The sequence below is a fragment of the Colobus angolensis genome, unplaced genomic scaffold (assembly GCF_000951035.1).
Source record: "Colobus angolensis palliatus isolate OR3802 unplaced genomic scaffold, Cang.pa_1.0 Scaffold105, whole genome shotgun sequence".
Lineage (NCBI taxonomy): Eukaryota > Metazoa > Chordata > Mammalia > Primates > Cercopithecidae > Colobus > Colobus angolensis.
In genome coordinates, this window is record NW_012111475.1 from 3,532,193 (window position 1) to 3,555,627 (window position 23,435).

The 23,435-nt window shown below is 39.4% G+C and overlaps 1 protein-coding gene across 3 annotated transcripts in view; it reads left to right on the top strand.

Moving 5' to 3' along the window:
- KIF6 (kinesin family member 6) overlaps positions 1-23,435 on the top strand; it is a 386,472-nt gene that overhangs the window by 138,128 nt on the left and 224,909 nt on the right. For all 3 annotated transcript variants that reach the window (XM_011944312.1, XM_011944316.1, XM_011944305.1), the window contains exons 7-10: positions 621-827; positions 10,160-10,303; positions 11,573-11,659; positions 18,679-18,782. In XM_011944312.1, the coding sequence (XP_011799702.1) occupies positions 621-827; positions 10,160-10,303; positions 11,573-11,659; positions 18,679-18,782 (542 nt within the window). The remainder of the gene's footprint in view (positions 1-620; positions 828-10,159; positions 10,304-11,572; positions 11,660-18,678; positions 18,783-23,435) is intronic.

The window sequence follows — 23,435 nt, forward strand, 5'->3', positions numbered from 1 at the left end:
CAGGATGGTCTCGATCTCCTGACCTCGTGATCCGCCCGTCTCGGCCTCCCAAAGTGCTGGGATTACAGGCTTGAGCCACCGCGCCCAGCCCATAATGGCATTTTTAATTTCTTCTTTTCCTACTATTATACCATTTCTTTTTCTTGTTTATTATATTGTCTAGGGCCTCCACTTTAGTGTCGAGCAGTAGCAGTGATGGTAGGTTTCTTTGTCTGTGGCTTTTGTTTACAATTGTGGTCATGAATTTTTCTGATACACACATTCTCACCTCTTTTCCCATGAGATTAACATTAAGCATTTTCAAGCATTAAGCCAAGGTTAATGCCTGGATTATAGACAGTAATGAAATAAAGTTATATTGGCAAGAGGACTCGATCTATACCTCATTAGAAGTCTTTTCTCACTTTCTGAGTCAACCCATCCACGTTTGTCATCAGTAATCCAAGAGGTAATACATTCAAAAAACTTACTTGAAAGGTCTCAGTCACAAGTGGTTTTGCTCCAGTTGACAGTTGGCTTCATGAGAAATGTCTTGTCACTAGAAATATTATTTTAAATCTTTTGATATTCTTCAAAAATTTTCATTGTTCAAATAATTTTTGTTTTGCAATTTTTTATAGACTCCTATGAACCAAGCTTCAACTCGTTCCCACTGCATTTTTACTATTCATTTGTCAAGTAAGGAACCAGGATCTGCAACAGTACGACATGCCAAACTCCATCTGGTTGACCTGGCTGGTTCAGAGCGAGTCGCGAAGACTGGAGTAGGAGGCCATCTTCTAACAGAGGCCAAGTATATCAACTTGTCACTGCATTACTTAGAACAGGTAAAATGGGCAGAGTAGGATGTATTAATAACTATAGCTACCATGTGTTGACCACATACTATGTATCAGGCATTCTATTAGAATTTTTTTAATTATGATAAAATATATGTAACATAAAATTTGCCATTTTTTAAGTATATAACTCAGTGGCATTAAGTACATTCATAAAGTTGTATAACCATTGACACTATCCATTTCTGAAAGTTTTTTATAATCCCAGACAGAATCTTCCCATTGCCCTATATTCTAGTCCCTGGTCATCTCTACTCTACTTTCTGTCTCTATGAATTTGCCTATTCCAGATGTCTCGTGTAAGTGGAATTATGCAACATCTGTCCTTTTGTGTCTGGCTTATTTCATTTAGCGTAATGTTTTCAAGATTCATCCATGTTGTAGCATGTATCAGAATTTCTTCCTTTTTTAAATTGAACAATATCCAATTGTATGTCTATGTCACGTGCTGTTTATACATTCATCTCTTAATGGATACTTGCATTGTTTCTGCCTTTTGGCTATTGTGAATAATGCTGCCAGGAACATTGGTATATCTACTAGCATTTCGTATATACCATTTTGTTGAAACCTCGCAACAGCCCTAACACCTTTTTCTTGTTTATTATATCATCTAGGGCCTCCACTTTAGTGTTGTAGGTGTTAGTTACTATCCCCATCATACAGATTTAAAAATTCAAGTCTTCCAAAGGCCTTCCCACAAGGTTACCCAGCTAGGGGAGGGTGAGGATTTGAACCTAGATTTACTTGGCTTCACAGCCTATATACCTTTTTCCACTTTTTGTCTTACTGCTTTATTGTAAAATTTAGTAGTTGGTATAAGTAGAGGTTACAAATGGCTTCCTTTTGCCTGTTTTCAGGCTAGTAGATTAATGATGGGAACATGACTTTGAGATAACCGACATGTTTTCTGCTTGGGGAGACTTCATTTAGTTGGTAATTTTGACCCCGAGATGATTCTCTTAGCCTTGTAGCTTTCCCTTCCTACTTCTACCCCAGGCTGATTACAATCTACCCCAGTATGTGCTTTATTTTTAATTTCTGAATTTAACACCAGGGAAGAGAACACTCATCTGAATTTAGCTGAATAAATCTTTCAGGAAAAAAAATTCATCTCTAAAATGAGGGGATTGAATTGGATGATTTCTCAAGTTCCATTTAGCTTTTTGAGTATAAGGGCTGTGAGTTGAATGTTAAAGATGGCAACTACTTCCAAATTCTAAAAAATAAAATAAAATAAGAAATAAGAAACATGATCAAAAATTGAAATGGAGAAGTACAGAGTCTTGGTGTGGCAGAAGGACTTGCTAACGAATGTTGCAGCTAAAAGATTAGAGGGGAAAAAATAAAACCTTTTTTTAACTGCTTAATGAGTCCTTCTGAGACTGATGTTGCCTTGATGTTAAATGCTATGTAATCATCACATTGGCTAAAAAAGCAGATGGAGAGAAACCTAAAGGACCCTATCTGAACAAGGTGCACATGGCCAGACTCCAACCAGATGAATCCCAGTCAGGCAGCACCCAGAGATTAAGGCCTGCCTGGTATTCAGATCATTCTAGTGTTTTTAACAAGAGTCAGCATTCCTAAGCTCTTTCTTGCTCAAATATTACACACTACTTATACTTAACAGAGCTTTTTACTTAATAGAACACTTATAGAACATTGATATGAAAACATAATGGACTGTATTCAAAGAAATGTGTCTGCTTGTTTCAGATGGTAGCACTGTCTGTTTTAATTTCCATTATATCCATCTGTTCTTACAAAATTATGTTCATCAGTTGAATCAGACTTCCCACCAATTGTAATCACTCAAGAGAAATGTTCTGCCCTTAATTCTTTTTTTTTTTATCCTATAAGCCTTTGCAAGCTGCTATGTGTCACTAAAATTATTCCTCTCCTCACATTTCTTCTCTTCAAAATTCTTATGACAGCCTCATGTGAGTAGTTTTGGGGGCTATGTGGCATTGGATTTTCTATATCATTAATTTGTTTATCAAACAAATACTTATAATGACCTATCATGTGCTGAGGGCTGTACTAGGCACTGGAGCCGAGTGTGAGCAAAATAGTAACAGTCCTTTCCCCAAAGACCTCATGGTATAATGTAGGCAGACATGAATTAAAAACGTAGTCTTTAGGTATGTGGCTGTAAGCCAGGTGAGAGCAGTGAAGAGAAAGTAAAAGGAGTGAGAGGAGCTTGTAGCAGGGTATCTGACTGAGACTGAGGAGGTGAGAGTTGATGATGGTTTTCTTAGGGCCTGATACCACGCGGAGGAATGAGTAGAGGCAAGCCAATCAAGGATGGGGCAGAGCGTGTCAAGTAGTGGGAATTGCGAGCCTGTTAGCTCTTAGCTCCAGCCCAGGGGGATGAATTTGCTCAGGGTCTCAATGACATTCACATGTCATTGCCCCTTGGTCTCTGTAACTGATGTTTCATTTTCACCCACTGCATCACTCCAGCTGTTAACCATTTACACTGATACACAAGTGTCTTCACAGGAAAAGAGGAGGTTCAACATAAGATAATGGAGAGAAAAGAGATTAGTGGGAGAGGAAAGAAGAACATAAATATGGAAAAACTAGTCTGTGAACGTGGAGATGTGAAATCTAGGAGTAGCTGCTAGAGAGCAAGTAGGTCGATAGAAGAGAAATTTTTGAATTTCACACAGAAAGAAGAGAAAACCAAGGAATACATAGGAATAAGAATAATAAATAGAGTGGGAAGATATTTAATGAATAACAAAATTCAAGGACTTTTGTTAATCAACTTCTCTTTATGTAGTACTTTATTATGGGACTAATGAGACTGGAAGTGTGACACAATTTAGTTTAATTAGTTTCATTCATTCATTCATTCAACAATTGTGATTGAATGTTTACTGGGTGCTGTGAGTTACGTTAAATAATGGGGATAAATGAATGACTGAGAAGTAGGAGGAGCTATCATGTTAGCAGAACAGCAAAGCATACAAATAAATACTTAGCAATACAGTAATTTAAAACCTGTAATAGAAATCCATATGAGTGTTGGTAATCAATTATAACCCTATCCCCTCTTTTCAGTTTTAATATATAAGATAGAGATGGAATGGGAAACCATTTGGTAACTTGCTTTACCTTAATTAGCCTACATTGGTTCCACAAATTCCATGCAGCATTATAATTACTCTTTTGGCCATAACTGTGAGACTTCACACCTGCTCAAAGAGTGCAACCTCTCTGGGTTGAATGTACTTTATTGTGTTCACAAGTAAATCACTTTCTTTTTGCCAGAGTATGGTTGGTTTTGGAGTTCTCCATGTATATGCAGTACTTTTTCCAAAAAGTTTCCTCAAAGACATTTTAAGCCACAATAACAGGGTACATCTTGGCCTTAGAAACTGAGTTCATGGGAGGAAAAGGGAGACATACATACTTGTCCTAAATCTCACCGAGTGCTCCTGGTGTGACCCACAGCCTCTATCAGCCCAAACATCAAGTGAGAAACCACTGCAAATGAAGTGCTTGCTCTGTACTGCTACAGAAATCAGAATCAGAGTTGCCTTCGGCCATTATTCAACATAACTGGGACTTTTCCAGAGTTTTAGTTTCCATTTGGCTTCCACTGAATGTGTTGTGTTCAGGAGAAAAAGTAGTGGTGTCAGTGCCAGTTGCAACACTCCAAATTTTGTCAATTTTCATAGGATAATTTTCCAAACACTTCTGAACTCTTTTTTTAAAAAGTCTTTAACTCATTAAATAGTAAATAGAATTATTGATTGCAGGCACAGTTTCTAGGTACTTGGAGATATTATTAAGCATAATGTGAGGTTCCACTCCTTGTCAGTTAGAGAATAACTTCAGGAATATTAACCATTGTATTTGTACATGCAATCTAAGATGGAAGGAAACAATAAAAAAGTCAGGTTTTATGACCACCTCATTTTCCTGTGCCTTTCAGATCCTTTGGCTCCTGCCTGATTTAAGAACTCACAGCAGCCCCACAAAGAATAATCTACTTCTGCCTCTTTCCTGAACACCTGCCATTTCTGGGTCATTCCAAAGTTTTACATCTGCTCCAAGTGGGCTGGGCTTATAGTATTCCTAAAGCTCCTTGTGAGCTGATAAGATACCTTCTCAGGGTCCTTTTCTAAAGAAATGGCCCAGGACTGTGTTTATATGATGAAAATTAGTCTTCGAACATTTCATAAAGAACATTTCATAAAGAATGTTTTCTTCTATATCACTGAGTGCTTTTATGCTTACTGAAAACTAGTCCAGAAATTATCTCTATTAATCTTTAAAATATTTCTGTGAGATAGACATTCCAATACCACATTTATAAGTGAGGGAACTGAGGCTCACTTTATTTAAGAGGCTCACTTTATTTAAGAGATTTCCCTAAGATGACTGCCTTCATTTTCTCCATTTTTAAGACCATATTTTCTAAGCCATAATCCCAATTTGATCTCTAATTCTTTAGAGAGCCCTTTCTAGAGAAGACATTGGAATTGCCTCTGCAATGTCCATAACAATGAGAAACGCAGCCAGGAGCCCATCCCAGCTCCCCAAGTAGATTCGGACTCACCTAAGTGAATTGGAGCCTGTCTTTCTCCTGCCTACAGTGATTAGTTCAAGGATGGGCTCAGGACCCAAGCTCATATCTACTGAAGCTCAGGAATTTTATTTAATGATTAGGGAAGAAGAATTCTTTCTCACCTAAGTTATGAATAAGGAAGTATGTAACATCAGGGCTTTTGGCACCCATTGTGGGGCCACAAGAAGAGACTGACTTCTACCACATGGAAGATATAGCAGAGATATGGGCAAAAACTAAGTCCTTGATAGTAACATTAATCTTTTGGTTTCCTTCTAACCTAAAGTCTTTCCTATTTCAATCACATGAACCAATAAATTTTCCTTATAATTAAAACCAGTTTGGGTTACATTTTCTGTTGCTTGCAACCAAAAGCAAGTTTACTAACACATGATTTAATTTATTATCAACAGGGATTGGGCACGGTGGCTGAACCCTATAATCCCAGCACTTTGGGAGGCCAAGGTGGGTGGATCACTTGAGGTCAGGGGTTTGAGACCAGCCTGGCCAACATGGTGAAACCCCATCTCTACTAAAAATATAAAATTAGCTGGGTGTGGTGTTGCATGCCTGTAATCCCAGCTACTTGGGAGGCTGAGGCTGGAGAATCGCTTGAATCCAGGAGGCAGAGGTTGCAGTGAGCCAAGGTTGTGCCTTTACACTCCAGCCTGGGTAACAAGAGCAAAACCTCCATCTAAAAAAAAAAATATATATATATATATTATATATGTGTGTGTGTGTGTATACACATACACATATATCAACAAGAAGTTTAATAAGCATATTCTCCTTTAGGTTCTCTAAGTTGTCAATAAAGCCATTGAATGAAAAGACATCAATATTGTTTCCTAGAGCAGGAAAAAACCAGTGGCATTTGTTTTATAAAAGGACTTCAAAGTACTTAGAGAAATTATTTATAAACAATAATGCCACACTCTCTGCATATCTGTCAGCCCAGCCCCTATTTGGGTATTTGGGCCCACCTTGCCTGTTTCAGATACTTAATCTGTCCTCTTTGTTCTTAGAGCGTGGAGTTCTGCTTGGCATCTATTGCCACTCTGACTTGGGTCTGCCATATTCCCCACCTCCTTTCCAATGACACTGAAACTTAGTTCTCTCAAATCTCATTCCATACTGATGACCTTCACACTGCTTTCCTGGGACATACTAAGTAATCTTCTCATGCATTCATTGATTTATTTAAAAAAATTTGTTGAGCACATTTTATATTCATCAAATTTCTTAGTTGTAAACTGGAAAATCCGCTCTAGCTATTGTAAGAAGCATGGGTTATTAAACATAACAAATCTCAAGAAAAGTCAGAAAACTGGGTTTGGCTGCTACACAGAGCGACCAGGAGACGCACCTAACTGCTCTGCAAAGTACTACTGTATAGCCACATGGCACTGGATTCCAGAAACTTCCCTGCAGCTGCCTCAGAAGAACCAGATGCCTCTGCCACCATGCCCCCCATGAATCTGATGTTCTTCCTTATGGCTACCACCTCTCACTGCTCACCTCCAAACCCTACATAGGGCTGTCTGCTTGGTAGAGCTATGTCTTAATCAAAACATGACTTTCAAGACAGACTAGGAAAAGTAATTCATAGGAAGTCAAACCAGAATAAGGGCTGCCACGAGAGCTGAGGGAGACAGCTTTGTTTCTGCCATGTTGCCAAGTGCTGAGCACTGTTTTTAGCAGTGTGGGTCGAGCTATGGAGAAGAGAGACAACATCTCTGGCCTTGAAGAGCAGAAAGCCTAGAGGGGAAGCAGATAACAAATAAGTACCTAGATATAATTTTAAATAGTGATAAGTAGTATAAGAAAAATAAAATAGATTAACAGGCCGAAGATAGGTATATTATTTTTGATAGGGTGTCCAGGGAAGGCCCTTGTGAGAAAACAAAATTTGAGCAAAAATGTGAATAATGAGAAGCAGAAAGCTGTATGGAAATCTGGGACAAGAGCACGCTAGGCAGAAGGAACAGCAATTTCAGAGGCTCTGATGTGGGGATAAGCTCGACATGCTGAATCAACAGTCAGAAGGCCAGTGCAGGCCCAGGGAACATGATAGGACATGATGTCAGATAAGTCTACAGGGAGGGATCACACAGGAGCTGGGATATTATATGAAGTATATTAGGGAGCAACTTGGGATAACTTAGATTGTGTGAAGATTTCTCTGGCTGCTGTATGGAGAACAGATCATGGAAGGGCAAAAGTAGAAGCAGGGAGACTAATCCAAGGCCTGTGTGGTTGCCCAAGCAAGGGACCCCAGAGGCTTGAACTGGAGTGGCGGTGGTAAGAAGAGGTGGCAAGAAGTGGTCCAATTCTTGCAAGTTTTGTAAGTAAACCTAATAGAAGTTGCTGATGGATTGGACATTGGGGATGAGGGCAAATCAAGGATGATTGCCTAAGGTTTTGGCCTGAGCAACTGGGTTGATGATGGAGCCTTAGTAATAATGGGTAAGATCTGGGAAAGAATCAGGCTTAGGGGCAGACAGGAAAGACAATCAAAAATAGAAATCCAGGTGGAGATGTAGAGTTTCCAAGATGATGGTAGCACAGGGAAGAGGTTGAGATTGATGGTATAAATTGGGAAGACATCAGGATATAGATGCATTTAAAAGCCAGGCAATGGCTGGGCACAATGGCTCACGCCTGTAATCCTAGCACTTTGGGAGGCTGAGGCGGGTGGATCCCTTGAGGCCAGGAGTTTGAGACCAGCCTGGCCAACATAACAAAACCCCGTCTCTACTAAAAATACAAAAAATTAGCTGGGTGTGGTGATGCACACCTGTAATCCCAGCTACTCTGGAGGCTGAGGCATGAGGATCACTTGAACCCCAGAGGCAAAGGCTACAGTGAGCCGAGATGGTGCCACCACACTTCAGCACTCCAGCCTGCGCAACAGAGCAAGACTCTGTCTCAAATAAATAAATAAATAAATAAAATATAATTAAAGCCAGGCAATTACATGAGATTACATAGGGACAGAGTGTAGATAAGACAGAAAAGAGGATCAAGAACTGAGCCCCAGGGCTCTCCAAAGTTTGTAATTTGGGAATAAGAAAAAGAAATATTCATTAACTAGTTTTTGAGGAAAGATGAAAACCAGGAAAGTGTGAAGTCCCAGTTACCAAGTGAATAAAGTGTTTCCCAAGGGAGGCACTGAGTACCAGTGTTGCATACTTACTCAGCTCAGAAGTCTTGTAAGATGGCAATCAGTGCTCTTGGTACAATGAAGGTTGCTGATGAGCTTAGCAAGAGCCATCTTAGTTTAGGACTGTAGTGGGCATGCAGAATGGGAATTGTCCAGATGAAAGGGAAATTAATGCAGAAGAGAGAGGAGGTAATTGTAGGAGAGAAGTAGGAGGGAGCAGATGAGGCCAAGGATGGAGGGCTGGCCTTAGACAGGAGCAAGACAATAAGAAGGCGAAGGGCAGAATGTACAGGGGCTTTAACGATGGAGACATGAGATAGCCCTGGTCAGGGTTCTGAATCTATATCTGTCATATCTAGTAGAAGTGTGGCCATCAGCTCAAAGTGAAATTGAGGACAAGAGAGGGTGAAGAAAGGTTTGAAGAAAAAGGAGAAAAGTGTGAAGGTCTCATTTCTAAGAGTTGAAAAGTGATTTTTGAGAGAGAGAGATCACAGGATTACTGAATTTACCAACACCTATGGTCATGAATTTAGAGTGAGACTAGTGGTATAGTTACATATTTTGCTCAAAACAGCCTTCAGAAAGCAATGCTCCCTTTTTGTTTTGTAAACCAAAAAAGTAGAGGAAGTTCTGGTGATGGAAATTACACACCTGGGAGGAGGGAGGACTAGAACAATGACAGGTGTTGGCAGAGGTATTTTCAGGAGCCAGGGCCTTGTGATGCCCTTGAAGACACATCCTGTGGGTGGCTGATTCCTGCTGCTTTGTAATGAATGTTCTAGCACTGGTTTTGTCTGCCCAGGATAACCCTGAGCCCCAGGTGCCTCCTTTCGGGACAACCCCAGCAGTCTTTGCTCCATTTGCCATCCATCCATCTAGTACCTTCCCATTAAGTACCTAAGGAACTCATGAAGTGTAAGGTGAGCGAGCCTGAGCTGAACCAAGGTAAACTACCCCTGTTGCTTACAATGGGAGCAAACCTATATTCAGCACTTGTTATGGGCTAGATGCTATTCAAAGTATCATCTCAACTACCTATGAGGTAAGTACTATTTTTATTCCTGTTTTACAGATGAGGAGACTGAGGCATGTTGAGTGACATGCCCTAGGAAAGCTAGGACTTGCACCTAGACAATCTTGCATGAGAATCTGGGACCTCAACGACCATCCTAGTTATATCCTAGTTTCCCTTAGTTATTGTTTACTGGCATACGGCCCAATTTTGGTAGTATTAAAGTAATTAAAGTAATCAGGCATGTTTTACTCTTGTGTTTTTATACAAATTTTCCAATCACTAAAAACAGAATAACAGTGTATCCAGTTCTATACAGGTTATTTCATTTGTCTAAAAATCGTGGGGCTCACAATGCTACAGTTATGCTACATTTACTTTATTCAGTCTTCACCATCTTGTAGTGAATATTGTTGTTAAGATATTCTGTATTCAAGCTTTGGGCTTCACCCTGCATTTAGCTATTATTTCCTTTTGCATTTTTATTGCTGTTGAAGCTCCGTTGTTTGTCAGGTGTGCATTTTCTGCTAAATTAATCCCATGACCTTTCTACTTTACCACAGGTTATCATCGCCCTTTCAGAAAAGCATCGTTCACACATTCCTTATAGAAACTCCATGATGACCAGTGTCCTACGAGACAGTTTGGGAGGGAACTGCATGACAACTATGATTGCAACACTCTCCTTGGAGAAGAGGAATCTCGATGTATGTTGGCTCTTCTTTCTGGAGATCTTAATCTAGGTTTTTACTGCTAGCTGGTGAGACAGAGTTGAGGATCTTGGGTGGGTTTCTACCTTTTCAGCTGGGTTGAGTTATGCCTTCAGAGGGCAGTACCCTACACAGTTCACAGCTGTGGGCTATTTGTCATTGTTATAATAACCCCATTGGAGAATTGACTTCACATAGCGCAGGATAGTTTGAAGAAGCCTCATACACAGATTTTGGAAGGCCTACTGATGGGTTGGCTATGTCACCCAAGGAAATGGGAAAGCTGACCCATCCGCTTCTCTTGCTTGATTTTGCCCTGATGACTAAGAGCCGGATACCTTGGAGATATCTCTGAGCCGTGTCCCTAGAAATGTTGCTGAGTGAAGCAACCGGGATGCTTTGGCAGGAGCCAGCTACTGAATGGCTCTTCTGGGTTGCTTTAGAGCCAGCTGAAGTTTGATGTTTGGGATCCAGACACTCCCCAGAAGAGGAAACAAAGCCAAGACTTTGATTGTAAGATGCCTTGACCAGCCTCTCTTTTTGACCTGTTATGAATCTTTATTTTGTGATCTTTCATGTGTGTGGATTATGGCTCTTGCTATGATTATGATTCATATATGTGGTTCTGGTCTAAGTGATCAACAACTGAAAACACATACTCTACCAGCTGCCACTTAGGACCTTGTGATCTCTCACTTTTTGGCATTGGTAATTTTATTAAGCCAAAATAAAATTTGGTTAAAAAATAATGTTCTAGAGCAGGAGTCCCTGACCCCCAGGCTGTGGACCAGTACGAGGTCTGTGGCCTATTAGGAGCTGAGCCGCGCACCTGGAGGTGAGTGGTGGTGGAGCCAGCATTACTGCCTGGGCTCCACCTCCTGTCAGATCAGTGGTGCCATTAGATTCTCACAGGAGCGTGAACCCGATTGTGAACTGCACATGCAAGGGATCTAGGTTGCGCGCTCCTTATGAGATTCTAATGCCTGATGATCTGAGTTGGAACAGTTTCATCCTGAAACCACACCACCTGCACCCTCTGTCTGTGGAAAAATTGTCTACCACAAAACCAGTCCCTTGTGCCAAAAAGGTTGGGGACTGCTGTTCTAGAGCAAAGCTTCCTAATTTAGGGGCATAGTTCCTCATTGTGAGTTTTATACACATCACTTTTTAGGTATGTATCTTTTTTCTGTGAATAAAAATTAAGCTTTCTCTAGAGAGAGATCTCTGTATGCCATAATATTTTAAGAAGTTACTTTGCTTTCTTAGGAGTCTATATCTACCTGCAGATTTGCACAGCGAGTGGCACTCATAAAGAATGAAGCTGTTCTTAATGAAGAAATTGATCCCAGATTGGTAAGCAACTTTTAACTATATTAAAAAATACATTGAAGTATGTCAAAGATTAGCTAAAACTTGTAGGTGCACTTACTCTGTACTGGGAATGTTCTAGGTAGTGGAAACATATTAACTCATTTAATCCTCTAAATAACCTATAAGTAGATGCTATCTGTATCTCCACCTTAAAGATGACAAAACCGAGGTAAAAAGATGTTTGATAACTTGCTCAGAGTCATAATGCTAATAAGTAGCCGAGTTTCCTTCACACCCGGAAAGTTTAACTCTAGAGCCACTGCTCTTCCTACTTGCAGCTTCCCATTGCTTCCCGTCAAAGACGTGCAGAGAATCCTAAGGACTCATACAACAGAATCACACATGATTACATTTATATGAATAACTTAGCCTTTGAAAATACATCAGTTTAACTATCGAGAGACAACAATATCCATCTTTGTGTGTGTGTGTGTGTTTGGAGACAAAGTCTCGCTCTGTAGCCCAGGCTGGAGTGCTGGAGTGCAGTGGCATGATCTCGGCTCACTGCAACCTCCGACTCTTAAGTTGGAGCAATTCTCCTGCCTCAGCCTCCCGAGTAGCTGGGATTACAGGCACATGCCGCCACACCCGGCTAATTTCTTTCGTATTTTAGTAGAGACGGGGTTTCCCCACGTTGCCCAGGCTGGTCTTGAACTCCTGAGCTCAGGCAGTCCACCTGCTTTGGCCTCCCAAAGTGCTAGGATTACAGGCATGAGCCACCATGCCCAACCAATAATAGTCCATCTTATATAAAAGCTCATAAAGAAAGAAAAGTCCTAATAGCCATTCAGTAGAACCATATTTTATATACTTGTTCTATTAGTTGTTCTAGTGTTTTTTAAAATTCATTATTGGCTTGATCCGTCAAACTTCTAGTTTTATAACAGTAAACCCTGCTTTATCAAAGAACTGTTTTTAAGCAAAAAAAATTTACATGGTAATAATTTAGCTTATCATAAATGCAGATATTTTCTATTCTCTATTTTGTAGTTTTCTGTAAATGAAATGCAACACTGAATCAATTTATGCCAACACTGAAAATGTTAAAATAAAATATCTCAATTATATCAAATTCCATAATTAAGATTATATTATTTTTAAAATCACTCAGCTTTTCTTATTTCTCTAGAAAATAAGCTGGTATGGGCTTAGTAATCTGCATTGTAAAAAAAAAAAAAAAATGTGGAATCTTTTTTTTTCTTTTTTAAGACGGAGTCTCGCTTTGTCGCCCAGGCTGGAGTGCAATGGTGTACTCTCGGCTCACTGCAAACTCTGCCTCCCAGGTTCACACCACTCTCCTGTCTCAGCCTCCCCAGTACCTGGGACTACAGGTGCCTGCCACCACGCCCAGTTAATTTTTTGTATTTTTAGTGAGACAGGGTTTCACCGTGTTAGCCAGGATGGTCTCGATCTCCTGACCTCGTGATCCGCACGCCTCGGCCTCCCAAAGTGCTGGAATTACAGGCGTGGGCCACCGCGCCTGGCCAAAAAAATGTGAAATCTTACCAGCAGTGTTTCATTTATAAATTTCTTAAATCCAAAAAAAAAAAATTATCAAATTAATTGTTACCCATATTAATTACTACTTCCTCTTGATTGTCCTTTCTCCTCTTTCTCCCCATGGAAGGACAGAGGGAAAGGAGGAAAAAGGAATAAGGAGGCTATCTGCTTTGTTCTGCTTGCCTCAGAAAGCACCAAGCTCCTCTGATGGAGTTCTCTTCTGGAGAAACCAATGGGTGAGGCAGCATTGATTTCAGCATAGGCCCTGGTCAGGTATCAGCCTCACACAGTGTTCCTGCTGGAGAAAGAAGACAGAATGCAAAGGCATGATTCAGGCGGAACTGAACTCCTAGGTGGATTTTGTTGCTGTCCTTACCCTTCCAGTAGTCCTATAGCATTACAATGCCGAATGAGAAAGAGAGTTAACAAAGTGACTAGCCCAAGACAAAAACTAGTTCAGAATTTACGGAAAATAAACATATTAGACATTGGAGGGTTTTATTGGTGCTTTTTTGTTTGTTTGTTTGTTTGTTTGTTTGCATTTGCCTAGAGGCTTTTCTTTGAAGGAATGTGAAGAATTTGAAAAAAAGGTAAACATTATTATGTGTTTCATATAGGTCTGTGAGAGATTTGAAGAAAAGAGAAATGAGGAATCAAAAGCTAATAGCTGATAATTGATTGAACAAATGTTGAGGTCTTCCTGGTGCAGACTAATCTGATAATTGACAAATGCTGTTTCCTGGTCTCTTTTATAATTGCTTCTAAAAACTGACATTACTGTCAGTCATTTGATGTACAGAGCTTGTCTGAGGCACAAGTGACAATTGAGAATTTGTCCTACAAACCACTCAAGACCAAACTTGGGTGGCATTTCCTATATCTTACTTTCAAAATTTAATGGCAAATATGAAGCCAGCCAATAAGGATTTGCCCTGCTTTCTTTGAAAGTATTGGTACCTCAGGCCGGGCGCAGTGACTCACGCCTGTAATCCTAGCACTTTGGGAGGCTGAAGCAGGTGGATCACCTGAGGTCAGGAGTTTGAAACCAGCTGGATCAACGTGGAGAAACCCCGTCTCTACTAAAAATACAAAAAATTAGCCTGGCGTGGTGGTGCATGCCTGTAATCCCAGCTACTTGGGAGGCTGAGGCAGGAGAATTGCTTGAACCCCGGAGGTGGAGGTAACAGTGAGCCGAGATTGCGCCATTGTGCTGCAGCCTGGGCAATAAGAGCGAAATTCCATCTCAAAAATAACCAAACCAAACAAAGTAAAAAAAGCATTGGCACCTCAGAGAGACAAGGTGGTAAAAGAACTATGAACAAGGCCAGAGCCTGTGGTGACTGGGCATGAGCTCAAATCTCCTAAGGATGTCTCTAATGCCAGGGGTCCTTCAATAATTGGATGGGAGGCATAACTGTAGTAATCTCAAAACCAAAAACACTTGGCTTAGTTTTGAGATTTTTATTCAATAAGACAGGAGAATAATTTGTTATTAGATTTGACTTAAATACCTTAGTAAAAATAGAAAATATAACATCAATATTAGTTTAATAGAGAAGGGTGCCAATGTAGTTACTGTCTCAGGATTTTCATTCTGTGTAGATTGATGATCCTAAGAATATTTTTTAAAAAGAAGCAAACAAAACCCACATGAGCCTGTACATTTCAGTAAAATTCTAGGAGCACTGACATGTTCAAAATACTCAATATCATGTTCTTTGGGACTTCTGGTCCTGTTGATATGGTCCAAATAATCTGAAACTCACCTATATACCCAAGCATCTTTGAAATACATATGTAAGGTTGAAAGGAAATAAGGGAATTTTCCAGAGCCCAGAAACTAAGCTGAGGCTGCAGTTGTCCTGGAGTAGAGATGTAAAGGAGGTTGTAGCAAAGGAATAGAGATCAAAGCCCTGGGATGTTGCAAGATGGATGCTGAACCTAAGACATCCTCTCTTTTCCCCAACACAAAACCAGTGAAAGAGAGAATTAGAAAAACAAAACAAAACAAAAACAATCTATCCACTAGCATATGGAGATGTCAGGTAAGCTTGTCTACTTTAGACTGGTCTATAGGTAGAACAAAAAGTAGTTTCTCTGAAAACTACTCTGAAAAATGTGAAACCCTAGCTCTGCCTCACGTAGGTTTGAAGTTCAAATTTACATAACCCCTTTAGTCTGACAATCCCCAGGCAAAAGAAGTTAGAAAATGAGTAAAGCGGGCCGGGCGCGGTGGCTCACTCCTGTAATCCCAGCACTTTGGAAGGCCAAGTGGGTGGATCATCTGGGGTCAGGTGCATGGCCAACATGGTGACACCTTGTCTCTACTAAAAATACAGAAATTAGCTGGGTGTGGTGGTGGGCGCTAGTAATTCCAGCTACTCAGGAGGCTGAGGCAGGAAAATCGCTTGAACCTGGGATGCGGAGGTTGCAGTGAGCTGAGATAGTGCCATTGCACTCCAACCTGGGTGACAAGACAAGAGCAAAGCTCTGTGTTAAAAAAAAAAAAAAGTAAAGCTACTAAGAGGAAGAAAGGAAGGAATGATAGACCAGATCCTATGGTGTTTTTCTTTCAAGTTTTGAGTAATACCAAATATTCCAGAAAGGATAAAAGCTAGATCAAGCCTGCTAATTTTTGTTTTAGGAATTTTGCATTATGATAGGAAGATTATTAATATGACATAGTATCACTAACTAGTTGGTTTTATTTTGGGAATTCAAGGTAATCTATCACTAGAAAATATATCAATGTATAGTGTAAGAAAAAAATGAGAAAAGTTAAAAGCAAATTTAAGATAATGGTAATGGGGAATTCATTTGAGGAAGACTATGTAGGGGTGAGGTCTTCAGACAGGTCTGTAAAGTTCTGTTTCTTAAGTACAGGGTACATGGATGTTCACTTAAGCTAAGTAGGGGGTACAAGGTATTCTTTTATACTGCTTTATATGCCTGAGATTGTTTATACTAAAATACTAATCACATGAATTAATATGATTCATCATATTCAGAGTTTAAAGACAGAAATTATATTATTTCATCCCTAGTTGCAGAAAAAGTGTTTAAGCACATTAAACATTCAACCATACTTTGAAAACATAATTTAAAAGGTGAAATGTTAGAAGAAATAAGACAGGAATGTCTTAAGAATTGAACTTGGAAGTCCTAGCTAGGAAAATGAGACAATAACAAGAAATAAAATGTGTAACAATTAGAAAAGAAGAAAAACATCTGTCATTACTTGCAGACAATTTTATTGCTTACATAGAACATCCAAGACTATTTAATGATAATAGAACCCCTGAAGTTTCAGAAAATTATTTGGTACGTAATCCATACATAAAAATGAGTTGCCTTCCTATATGCCAGAAGCCAACAGTTAGAATATATAATTTTATAAAAATTATATTTATAGTATCAACAAAAACTTTTAAATTCCTAATAGAAATTATAATTAAAGACATGTAAGGTATTTATAAAGAAAATTATAAATCCTTATTGAAAGGAATCAGTGGAAAGCTATACCATGTTTATGGATGGGATAATTTAATATCATTAATTTGATGTCTGACCAAATTAACCTTTTAATTAAATGTAATAATTCCGGTTAAAATTTGAGGAGAACCTTTGGTAGAATTTGACAAGTTGGATCTAAAATTTACGTGGAAAAGCAAATGGCCAAGAATAGCCAAGTCTATTTTGGATAAGAACAGGATGAAAGGGGCTTATCTAGATGCCAACTTTCTTAAGATTTAGTAATTAAATCAGTGTGGTATTGCCATATATAGTAAAATAATGTGTTTAACCAATGACCCAGAAATAGACACATTTACATGTATAAACATATTATATAATATAATTATAATAGCAAATCTTGTATGGTTAGCCATTTAAAATAAATTAAAATTTGATCACTATTTCATACCTTATACAAAATAAAATCCACCTAAATGTGAAAATCGAACCTTTAACACTTTTAAAAGATCATATAAGAATATATTCCTGTGATTTGGGACAAGATAGATTTTCTTTCAAGTGACACAGAAGTACAACCCATAAAGGAAGAAGGTGCTAATTAGATTATATTGAAATTCAGAACTTTCATTTAACAAAAAGAACACTGCAAAGCAAAAAACATGACAGAGCTTGAGAGAAAACAGGTGCACTGCATAAAACTAACAAAGAATTCACATCCAGAATACAGAAAGAAGCTAGCAAATCAATAAGGAAAGGAAAAACAAGTAAATGGAAACATGGACAAGAATGGGCATAAATAATTTTGAGCAAGGAAGAATCCAAACTGCCAATATACATATGCAAAATGATCAACTTCACAAATAATCACAAAAATGCAAATTAGAACCAAAATGAGATATCATTTTACACCTACCAGATTGGCAAAACGAAAGTACCTGTCGATATTACATACTGACAAAAATGTGGGCACAGGAACTTACATCTGTAGTTGATAGGAATGTAAATTTGTACTACTCTGAAGAGCAATTTAACAATATATAATAAAGGCAAGATACACATACTCTCCAGCCAGGAAATCCTACTTCTAAAGTGCACACTATAGAGAAACTCTTACATACATGCTCAAAGAGATTCATAATGTTCATAGCAACACTGTTCGTAATAGCAAAAGTAAAAATCCTAAATGTTCATCAACAGGAGACAAATAGATTCTGATATATTCCTTTACTGAAATACTATATATCCATGAAAATTAATGAACTAGAGCCACATGAAGCAATATTAATAAGCTTAAAAACACAATGTGAAGGACAAGAGCAAGTTGCAATTACATGCAGTAATGTAACATTTACATAAAGTTTAGGGCATGCAAAATGATACAATACATTATTTATGAGTACATGCATACATATGGAGTAAATGTATGAAAACACACAGAGAAATCAGACCTCTTAAATGCATTACAGTGATCACCCCAGGAAGGATGGAAGGGGGATACCAATAGGGAGTTCCAGTTACATCAGTAATGTTTTATTTGTTTTAAAAAGATTATAGAGGCCAGGCAAAGTGGCTCATGCCTGTAAACCCAGCACTTTGGGAGGCCAAGGTGGGCAGATCACGAGGTCAGGAGATCGAGACCATCCTGGCTAACATGGTGAAACCCTGTCTCTACTAAAAAAATACAAAAAAATAGCCTGGCATGGTGGCACACGCCTGTAGTCCCAGCTACTCGGCTGAGGCAGGAGAATCGCTTGAACCTGGGAGGCGGAGGTTGCAGTGAGCCGAGATTGTGCCACTGCACTCCATCCTGGGTGATAGAGTGAGACTCTGTCTCAAAAAAAAAAAAAAAAAAAAAAATCTAGAACTATTTTGACAAAACGTTAAGATTTAACAAAGCTGGCTTTTTATACCATTACCCATTTTTGTGTCTAGAAAATCATTCATAATTGTAAGAGCTGTATGTTCTCTGTCACCAAGTTAACCTTATTGAGAAGTTGACATTTGCTCTGCCTCTTTACCATTTGTAGATGATTAAACGCCTACAAAAGGAAATCCAGGAACTGAAGGATGAACTGGCCATGGTCACTGGGGAGCAGAGGACAGAGGCACTCACAGAAGCAGAGCTCCTTCAGTAAGGCTGCAGCCTTTTTTTTTTTCTTTTTCTTTAACAGTGAAAGTTTGTGTTGACTTCTTTGTTGGCCCTAATGTTATGAATTCACCTCAAAGCATGAAGGTCTCCTGGGACAGTCTGAAATTGCATTTAGGCGCCAGTTAAGAGTGGCGGCTTTCCATGAAAAGCTGGATAAGGCTGGCACTGTTTTTGCCGCCTCAGCTTTGAGGAAGTAAAGAACAGAGCAAAGAGAGGATGGGAATAACCTTCTCATGCCAGCTGAAGAAAAGGAATTGTATAATAGTCATGCAATTTTAAAACACACACACCAAACACTCTTGAGCTGTGGGTCTCAGATCTGAAAGGAATTCAAGAGACATCCTTTGTATTAAACAGCATCTTACTACAAGCACCAATTTATCCCATGCCAAAGTAAGCTCTCTCCTTTAATAAATGGATGGCCCATATATTATAGCTCAAACACTCTTAACTGGGAATGAAAGCAGGTATTCAGAGCTTTATACAACTGCGGCATCTTTTAGAGCCTTTAGATTTGCAGCCATATGGCATATCAGTGGTACAATGTGGCTCTCATTCTCTCTCTGATCACAGTGGGCTTTCTTGTTTCTGTGCTGCTTATTAAGCATGTGTTGGGTAGTAAGAATGGGCCAGACTTTGAAGGCCATGTCATTCTCTATTTCCAAATGAGAAATAGAGCTACATAGGACTTTTCTAAAGATATACTATAATTTCAGGTAACCCTCCCTCAATGGAGAAAATTGTAAATAAGAAAGAGAATAAAAGTAATTGTCTTTGAACTATTTCATAGCTGCCCCTGAGGTAGGTCTAAAGCTTGAGAAGCCTCAGCAAGGTTTCTGTTATAGTCAAAGCTTTCACTCCTATGGGATAGTGTTTCCTAATTCCAGAACACTGTATTTAATAATATGATAGGCCCCTAAGGCTTTTCTTGCAAGACTGCTTTGTGGCATATTTGCAATTAAGGGGAAGCATATTGCCAAAAATTCACGTAAAAAAAAAGTTTTATGTCGTTTCTTCAAACAACTTGGGATATCGTAGATATTGAGAACACTAGCCTCAGACTATCTTCACTCTGGTGCTCCTTTCCCCTCAAAGAAGGGAATTACCAATTATTGTCTTTGAAAAGGTCTCTTCAGAATTTTGATCTACAAGTCAGGATCCAGTCAAGAAAACAGAACCACTCTAGGCCTTTTAACAAAAGGAATTTAATATAGGAAATTGATTGCCAGAGGACAGTTTTGCTGAGAAACTAAACAGGAAATGAAGCAACACCCCAGAGATCAGTAACAGCAGGAGCCTCTATGCCCCTAGGATTGCAGGGGCAATAGGAGAAGGTGATGATACCAGAACCTACGAGCAGGAGCTGACAGGCAGAAGCTAGACCATACTGAGTGCTGTCTGACAGCAGCTGCAGTTATTGAAGAGCCACAGGTGCTAGTTGAGACACCATCCAAAGGGACATCCTTGGCTTCTCTCACATCCCCCGTTCAGTCTTCCACCAGTGCTTCCTGTTGGCTGAAGTTACCCAGAAGCCAGTTGCTAAAAAAGTTGAGGAATGTAGTTTCTTGTGATGCAGAGTCAAATAGGGGAAGGGGGAAACCAAGTCTAAAAGTAACATATTCAATCAGTACCAATGTTCACACCTATAATCTCAGCACTTTGGGAGGCCGAGGTGGGTGGATCACCTGAGGTCAGGAGTTTGAGGCCAACCTGATCAACATGGAGAAACCCTGTCTCTACTAAAAATACACAATTAGCGGGGCGTGGTGGCACATGCCTGTAATCCCAGCTACTCAGGAGGCTGAGACAGGAGAATCACTTGACCCGTGAGGCAGAGGTTACAGTGACCCAAGATCGCGCCATTGCACTCCAGCCTGGAGTGAAACTCCATCTCAAAAAAAGAAAAGAAAATCAGTACCAGTGTTTCTGCGAATTCCTGTGTATCCTGTATGTTTTTCAGGAGGCTTAGTTCAAGGGTAAGATTTTGAATGTGGTGGTTTCAGTATGTCAGACTGAGTGTGCTGCAGGTTCCCTCTATTGTACCAAATCTAGAGAATTATAGCACTGGGATAAACACATGGATCTCTCGTCATACCTAAAAACAGAAAGTAGACTTCCTGATGGTCTAGAAACCTCAAGGAATTCCTGAGGGACTGAGAGGTGGGACTTGAGATAGGCAAGAGAAAAGGATAGACTAAGGCATGGGTGCAGCATAATAGTGGCTCCATGTCTGGAAGTGTGGAGCCCTGGAGCAGGAGAGGACTAGGAACAGCCAATGAGCATTTGGGAGAGCTATTGTAATGGGGGCAGTTTGTCCTGTGAACCCCTGAGCACCCTCCTCTGCAGTGTTGAGGATGGAGACACGGAAGGGCCCCAGGTAGCTGACAGAGAGCCCAGAGAAGCTCTGAAGACCAGTGCTGTCTTTAGCTCTATTTACCCATCCCCTATTCTCACGAAAAATAAGAAGTGGTCGGGCGCACAGTGGCTCACGCCTGTAATCCCAGCACTGTGGGAGGCCGAGGCGGGCGGATCACGAGGTCAGGAGATCGAGACCATCCTGGCCAACATGGTCTACTAAAAATACAAAAAAACTAGCCGGGCGTGGTGGTAGGCGTCTGTAGTCCCAGATACTCAGGGCGGCTGAGGCAGGAGAATGGCGTCAACTCGGGAGGCGGAGCTTGCAGTGAGCCGAGATCGCGCCACTGCACTCCAGCCTGGGCGACAGAGTGAGACTCCGTCTCAAAAAAAAAAAAAAAAAAAAAGAAAAGAAAAGAAAAAAAAAAAAGAAAAAGAAAAATAAGAAGAAGCTCCAGCACCGGCAGCTGCTTCAGCCCCTCATCCCAGACCGGCTGCCCAAGCTGAGATACCTGAGAGTCCAGGAAAGATGAGCCCATGGTTCAGGAGCGACTGGAATTAGAAATATGAGGCCAGAAGTCTGAGAATGGTAAGAACAAGAAGATTGTGCAACCCGTAGGGCCTTAGAACTAAACATTACCCAAGGTGATTAATATCTTTAGAGAAATAGAATATGGTATTACATCTATGAAACAAGAACAGGAGTTGACTTTTATGAAACAAAATCAAGGGGAAATCTTGGAAATGAAAAAATAAAACTGTTGTCGCTAAGAACTTAACAGATGGCTCAATAACAGGATACAAAAACCGAGGGGCAAATTGGTGAGCTAGGACAATCAGGGCTAAGGATTTCTTCCAGAAGATGAGATAAAAGGATAAAGAGATAAGTTAAAAGAAAAGTGTCATAGAGATTAGCTCTATATTTACCAATATCTGATGAATAGGTGTTGGTGAGGAGAAAATAGAGATGATGCAGAGGAGCCAACAGTTAAGAAATAATATCTCAGAATTTCCTGGAACTAAAAAAAAAGACATGCAACTTCAGAATGAAAAGCTGCCAAGTGCTAAGCCATATAGTCCTATTGTAGAAAATTTTTACAGCCACAAAATACAGAAAAGAATCACGAAAGTTACCAGAGAGGAAAAAAGATTACTCTAAATCAAGAATCTGATTTAGAGCAGACTCCTCATCAACAATTCTGAAAACAAAAACATCTAGTGCTAAGGAAACAAAAAGTACTTTAAATGTATTTTTCTGTATCTAGCCAAATTTGTATTCAAATGTGAAGATGAAAAAAGGCATTTTGCAGACATGAAAGCTTTCAGACTGAAAGAATACCACCCTAGATCCATTCTCAAGGAATGACCACAGATTATAATTTAACAAAAGAAAAATGCAATAAAGCATATGCAATAAGAATGAGCAAATATTGTTTTATCTTCTTTATGATTCTTAAATTGTATAGTATTTATATTATATCTTTTACTAACTTGCCATTTATTCCATAACTGAATTTTTCTGTTTAGAAGGTATAATAGTCAAATAACAATCACATTTTTCTTTCACAGGAGTTTGGGGGATAGAATGAAAACTAAAATTGTGACAACAGATTGAAATACTGAAGGACTTTTAGATCCTGAATTGATTTCTGTTGATCTATAGATAAGAAATATACAAATGTCAACCTCAACAGATTCTATAGACAGTCTGGAGGGTTGCCAGTAGTTTTTTGTGCAATTGGTTTGTTTGTTCATTCATTTAACACTCATTACCTAGTATTCACAAAACTCTATGTTAGGCCCTGAGTGGGGCACAGATATGAGCAAAACCTAGATCCTGCTCTCAAGAAACTCATAATTTAGTGGTGATGACAGATGTGAGCACAAGTAATGATGTGATATATAAACATTATGAGAAGATAGAAACAAAATACAATGAGAATGCAGAGATAGCAATAATTACTTTTGAGCTCAGGAATCATGTAAAAGTAGTTCATGTGCTACTAAATAAACTTAAGCATTTCCCTATAAAATGACTTGTCTGCTGTCAAGAGAAGTGTTCTATGTATCATTGTATCTTATTAGTGATTTCTGAGTAGCCATTAGGGAGAACAAATGTTGCAAGCGAAAATCACCCTGCCAAAGCAAACCATACGGTTTCACAAAAGTAGTAAATCTGGCACTTGTTCATGACTGACAGTGCAGATTATTCAGACAAAGTGTTTTGTTCTTATTGTTTATGTTAAATTGTTATCATTATGTTTTTCCATAATTACTTAG